Source organism: Amphibalanus amphitrite, unplaced genomic scaffold (assembly GCF_019059575.1).
Source record: "Amphibalanus amphitrite isolate SeventyFive unplaced genomic scaffold, NRLGWU_Aamphi_draft 000574F_arrow, whole genome shotgun sequence".
NCBI lineage: Eukaryota > Metazoa > Arthropoda > Thecostraca > Balanomorpha > Balanidae > Amphibalanus > Amphibalanus amphitrite.
In genome coordinates, this window is record NW_024882068.1 from 291,506 (window position 1) to 297,495 (window position 5,990).

Below are 5,990 nucleotides of genomic sequence, written 5' to 3' on the forward strand. Positions count from 1 at the left end.
GGCGATCAGCTGATCGCCACGGACAGATATGCTTTTCACTTTTTCACGAATCCAGTCAAAGATAAAAAACTTTGTCGGTTAGACAAACTATCGATGACAACCTTAATAATTGTTGCACAATTATTGCAATTTTAACTGCCTATGATCATTACAGGATGATTACAGGAGACAGGAATAGCGAGTATTTCACTCAACTTTCAGCAATTTAGATTTAGTGGTCGAATATTTCATTTTGATCTCATCACGTCTCTTATTGGCAACAATACTTCATTTATTTTTTTCTTGAATTTTAATATTTAACAGAAATTAACCCCAATGCTTAATTATTAATGCACAAAAAGAAGCAGTTTCGGAAACAATTCACCCAACTTTAATGTTTGATTTTGAAGCGTTTGTTAAGAGTCATTTATTGCGCCATAAATACGTTACTGCCGCACAAAAATAATGGGCACCGGTATCAGTATCTGGGAAAGTCATTACCACTGTTGTGTTTGCGACTCCAGACATCTCGGCTCTTTGGCTATACACGTAAGTACCTCCCTTAGCTTTGATTCCACATTAAGATAGGATCCCACGTTGTTTTTGCTACCGGGTTCACATAAACCGGTTTAACGTAAGACTTGCTGCCCGGCGAAAATTGCCGGAGTAACTGCCCCCTGCTCGGGTATGGCACTAGGCCGACCGAGCAAAAAAAAAAAAAAAAAAAAAAAAGGATATGATAGGAATCATAGGAATAGTCAAAACTCAAAATAGTATTAAAATCAAATTCCAGCATTCTAATTAGCAGGCAGCGGGCACTCTTTACATTTGCTGAGTTATTCTTATCAGTATGGTAAGTAGAGGCAACACAAGCAATGTGTAAAGTTTATTGGCTTATTGCTATGTTTGGAATCAGAACAGAGAACAATATCAACAATTATGAATGTTGTCGAAGAGGGATCAATTTTGTGACAGATCATGATTGCAAACATTACACAAGTGCCACAAATTATGTCACTTTCACAGTGGCTAACTGTAACTGATTGTTATGGGCGGACAGGGTTAGTTGATGGCTTGATGAGCAGGCCTCCTTCCAAGGTGCTTGATCTGGATCCCTAGTTGAGGTAGAGCATTGCGGAGCATGCAAGCTTCACCTCAAAATGTAGGTAGTCGTAAAGCAGGCGATGGCTGTGCACTTTCATCATACTGGGTGCGCCTTGGCCTTCCGACATGCATGTGCCATACTTTGAAGTTTGTCTGGTCTCTCTCATTCAGGCTTCATATACTAATAAGCATTCACTTTGACTGATATGTGTAGGATACCGATTACCAGCTAACTTAATCTCCATTGCCCTCAGGCTGCCTTGAAGGAGCCTCTGATTCCCCTTACATCACTGTCAGTGAAGGGTGGCTCTAAGGCTGGCTTCAGTAGAGCAGCTGAAGTGTTCACACGTCAGACACATGTTGTCAACCGTCGTGTGGCTGCCGCCATCATCTGGCCGCTGCTGTCTGCCAGTGCCACCATCCCAGAGTCTGCTGATGCCTCAACTGAAGACTTCTCACATCATGACATTATCACTGAGGGCTCTCCCCCTGCTGAGAACAGAGACGACTCTCCGCACCATGACATGACCAATGACAGTTCTCCACACCATGACTCGGATCGGCTGCCGGCTGAGGCGGAGCAGCTGCTGTGTCTCCGACTGGGTGTGGATTGTCCATCGGCCGCGGCTGGCAGTGCAGCGGTGGCGTGTGCCGGCGGAGACTCGGGTGGTGCCGGCCGCCGGCTGGCGGTCAGAAAGGTGGTGCCCAGACAGACGGGCGCCGCCGCCGAGTGGGACCTGGTCGTCACAGGTGAGCCCATGACACCCCTCTTTCCCCGTACCTTTGGTACCCGGTGTGTCGGATGACCGTCACTGTGTAGTGTGTGCTGTTTTGAATTACATTTAGATCAATTTGGATACTAGAGTAAACCTTTCCTGATAAATGTGCTAATGTTGATTGGGAGAGGGGAGGGGGAAGAGAGGGTAGGCCAGGGGCGGGCGGGCCGGGATAGCGGGGGTGCCAAAAGGGCGGGTGGTGGACCGGAAATACCTACGACCGAGACGCCGAAGATGAAACGGCAAGATGGCGGGTAATCAAGTTGTCAGCCGCCGACGGTGCCGGGTGCAGACAAGCGAGGAATGTTTCAAAGTCGATGGAAAAGACCAAACAATGGCTCAAAGAAATTGGAAATTTTTAGGTCAGCAAAATGAGTCTTGAAAGTAATTTAAACACAACACCTATCACCACAATCGCAGAAAATCCCTAGCCGACACGTGCAGCGTGTGCGAGCTCGATCGCATCTGTAAACTAGTACTAGCCGATATAAGTGATTGTTATTTGTCATTCTTGTTGTCAGCACCTCACAATGGGTGCGCAACAAGAACTCGTTTTTCCGAACAGTATGTGCCTTTGTAAAAACAAACGTTTCCCCTCTCCAACTGTATCGTCTCTGTACCTGCTGTTCCAGACGACACCAGCGTCGCGTTCGTGCCGCTGCAGGCCGGCAGCCGGCTGACTCCCCCGTTCACCTACCGGCTGGAGCTGCAGGCCGACACTCTCCGCCTGCTGGCGCCGGCCGCCGCGGCCGACACGCCGTCGGCTCGCTGGCTCGCCGAGCACGCGCTGCCCAAGGTAGCGCGCTGGACCGTGGACATGGCGGCCCCCGCAGCGGCGCCGGCCGAACCCTCTTTGCGGCTGATCGACACGGAACGCTACGACCGGCTCTACAAGCAGCTCAAAGTCAAATACGCCGCAGAATTCGTTAAGGTGACTCATGGAGAACCGACGGAGCTTGGTGTGCCTCGGGCTGTGGCTGTTACACTCATGTGATTAGTGTATTAAATTTAGGCTTATCTAACGAGAAACAGATCCTATCGATTATCAGGTTGCAGTTGTTCATGAGGCCACGCTAGGTAGCATGTCTGATGTCTTATTTCTCGATCGGTTCTTTTTGTCGGCCTTTACGATTATTTTTGTCGAATAGCCGAACAGTGGAGGCCGAAAAGTTCTCTATTCTTTGACTGTAACGTTCAGGTGGTGCCCGATCATGTATCGCTAGTCGCTACCTCTGTGATCGGTCTGTGACCTCTGTGACACCTATCTGGTCTCCCCGTCTGCTGTGTTTCAGATCTGGCCAGAGCACACGGACCCTGCCAAGTTTGTACACGAGGACGTGGCGATCGCGTCCTACCTTCTGCTGCTCTGGGAGGCGGACCGGCGCCGGCTCGGCCGCGCGAGCAAACAGAGCTTCGTCGACATCGGCTGCGGAAACGGTCTACTGGTCAGTCAGTGGGGCTGAATCGGTCTGCTGGCCAGTCGGTGTGGGCCGTGGGGAGATGAATCGGTCTGCCGGCCAGTCAATGGGGGGGGGGGGGAATGAATCCAAGATTGATGAATCGGCCTGCTGGTCAGTCGGTGGGGCGAGTAGAGGTTAAACGTGCTGTTGGGTGGTGGGTGGGCGCGGGGAGTGCTAAAACGGTTTGCTGGTTATTCGTTGAAGATAGGAAGGTGGGCTGACGGTCCGGGGATCAGTCGGTGGAGCTAGGGATGAACAGGGATCAAATATCCACCTTAGGTTTAACCATGGGAGGATAACGGGAGCTATACCTGCACAGTGGACAGATATGGAGCTGTGGCTCGCGACACTGATATGTGTTAGTAAATGTGTCTCTGTGCCAGGCGTTAACTGTGTTGAGCTCTCCGTCCAGGTGCACATCCTCTGCTCGGAGGGCCACCCGGGATACGGTATCGACATCCGGAGCCGCGGCATCTGGAAGCTGTACCCGGACTCCACCAAACTCCAGGTGGGGGCACTACAATGGCACCAGCCCAGAGACTACCGAACCCGAGGTGAATGTTTGTGTCAGTCTGTGTCAGACGAAGGCCACCTGTTGAACCATCGCGCTGCCTGCAATCGCCAATCGTGTCCGGCTGGTAACTCGCAAAATCCTCACATCCTTGCCATTCTGGCTCTTGTTGCCAACACTCGTGTTTCGCCGCTCGCCGCCAGGTGGGGACGGTGTCGCCGTCGGCCGACACCACTTACCCCGGCTCCGACTGGCTGATCGGTAACCACTCTGACGAACTGACTCCATGGATCCCGGTCATGGCAGCCGCCACGGGGCCCGAGACCTGCTTCTTCCTGCTGCCCTGCTGCCCGTGGGACTTCTACAGCAAATACCAGCGCGCAGACACCAGGTAAGTCTCAGGCGCTCGTATCTAGCAAGCACCGGGACTGTCCTATACCTACCGCGCCGACACCAGGCTAACTTTGCATACAAAATGCAGCTCCGAAAATGCTGCTCCGTGGCACTGATGCCTGGCCGCCGCGTATGCGTCCGTCAGTGCGTGCTAGCCACTAATTCCCCCCCCCCCTCCACCTGCGGTGCTGTCGGCAGGCTGTCTCAGTATGAGGAGTATCTCCAGTACGTGGGCCGTCTATCAGAGCGGTGTGGGTTCGTCCCCGAGAAAGACCGTCTTCGTATCCCGTCCACACGGCGACGCTGCGTGGTGGGTCGCCGCCGGACGGCATCCGTCACAGCCGATCAGCTGCGCGAGCTCACGGCGGCTGGGTCAGTCCCATTCCAGCCGCGTGCCGCGGTACCCGCTGTGCGAAACTGCACCCAGCTGCCGGGCGACACGGCCGCCGCCGCTGTACGACAGGTGGCGCTGCGGCTGGCGGGGGAAGACACAGATGGCGCTGCTGTCACGGTTCTGTCCCTGCCGGAGGTGGCGGCGCTGCTAGGTAGCGACACCCTGCGGCTTTTACGGCAACAGTGCGGCGGCCTGAAGACACTACTGAAAAACCACGCGTCCGTATTCAACGTACGAGGTGACAGAGTAACCCTGCAGGGGGCCGACTGGCTACGGGCCGACCCTTCCCGGCCCGAGCTGGCTGCCGCGTTGAAGACCAGCCTTTGCTGGCAGCACACCAACCTGCCCGCAGGGTGCCCGCTGCCGGCAGACCAGTGCCGGTACGCGCACGGACAGTCGGAGCTCCGCTTTCGGCCGCCCCGCAGCCGAGCCCTGGCAGTGGGCTGACGGGCTGTCTTGATGCATAGGGGTGTTTTGATATGAGGGATACTGACTGTTATTCAGCGACCCGCTGCAATATAAAGACGTTTTTTCCTTTTGTGTTTACTGCGATGAACGCCTAGACTCAAGCCTTTCCTCCCAGAATGTGACTTAGACTTAAAAATGGACCTTTTGCAGTGTTTCGCTAGATGTAACTGTTCAATTCACAAAGATCAATATCTCTTGAGCGTGCATTTATTTAAGCCCCACCACAAACTGAAAGGTAAATGAAGACAGTATGAGTAAGGCATAGCACGGGATGCATAGCGCGGGATGCACATGCACATGCCAAACACATGCGGAAACCAGAGACACATGCGCATGCTCAAGACCGTGCACATTTACGTATACATATACAGCACATCAGGAATGTAAACAATTAAACTAACAATCATCCCCTTATCTTTTTTGTTCAATACGCGAGTCACAACAAAACAGGTCTTCAACGACACCTCCTTCAACAACGATACCGTAGTCATCCTCATAGTGACACCTAACCCGATTCACAGAATACCCGTCTTCAGCACGTCTAACAGAGCATTGGAAGATGCCGTCCTCTTGGTCAGACTGTCTGCCAGCTGCTGAGAACTGTCGACCCAGCAGACCCTGGTCACCTCGCCAACTTCCAGCATCTGCCTAATCCTGGCTATGTCAATCCGAAGTCTCTTGTCCTGCACCGCCTTGGTTGAGTACAGTGCCCTGTACAGCCCTCTGCTGTCTATGTAGCACATCACACTCATGTCTCCTGACCCGTCATACAGTGCCTCAGAAATCAGCGCAGCCAAAAGGACAGCTGCATCAGCACCATCTTGAAGTGCCATGCACTCTGCAGCCAACGTACTTCTCACAATGCGCTTGATCTTTGCTGAAGACCAGGCAAGTGGCGCGCATCT

The 5,990-nt window shown here is 52.9% G+C and overlaps 1 protein-coding gene across 4 annotated transcripts; it reads left to right on the plus strand.

Moving 5' to 3' along the window:
* The first annotated feature begins 462 nt into the window (after positions 1–462).
* LOC122394116 (probable tRNA (uracil-O(2)-)-methyltransferase) lies at positions 463–5,152 on the plus strand. Of its 4 annotated transcripts, none has more exons than XM_043390727.1 (7): positions 463–528; positions 1,338–1,833; positions 2,492–2,790; positions 3,152–3,304; positions 3,732–3,827; positions 4,034–4,221; positions 4,422–5,152. In XM_043390727.1, exons 2-7 carry the CDS (start codon positions 1,608–1,610, stop codon positions 5,062–5,064), a joined length of 1,605 nt encoding a protein of 534 aa, XP_043246662.1. In that variant the 5' UTR covers positions 463–528; positions 1,338–1,607; the 3' UTR covers positions 5,065–5,152. The 4 variants fall into 4 exon arrangements, with proteins under 4 accessions (XP_043246662.1, XP_043246660.1, XP_043246659.1 ...); XM_043390725.1 differs by lacking the exon at positions 463–528 and adding an exon at positions 743–832; XM_043390724.1 differs by lacking the exon at positions 463–528 and adding an exon at positions 880–1,141.
* Positions 5,153–5,990: the final 838 nt, after the last annotated feature.

Bases quoted from the DNA above. Each gene is read 5' to 3' on its own strand.
- LOC122394116 (XM_043390724.1), top strand. From the start codon at position 1,121: ATGCAAGCTTCACCTCAAAAT. The intron at 1,834-2,491 runs GTGAGCCCATGA...CTGCTGTTCCAG, and splicing joins GTGGGACCTGGTCGTCACAG to ACGACACCAGCGTCGCGTTC. The intron at 3,305-3,731 runs GTCAGTCAGTGG...CTCTCCGTCCAG, and splicing joins GCTGCGGAAACGGTCTACTG to GTGCACATCCTCTGCTCGGA.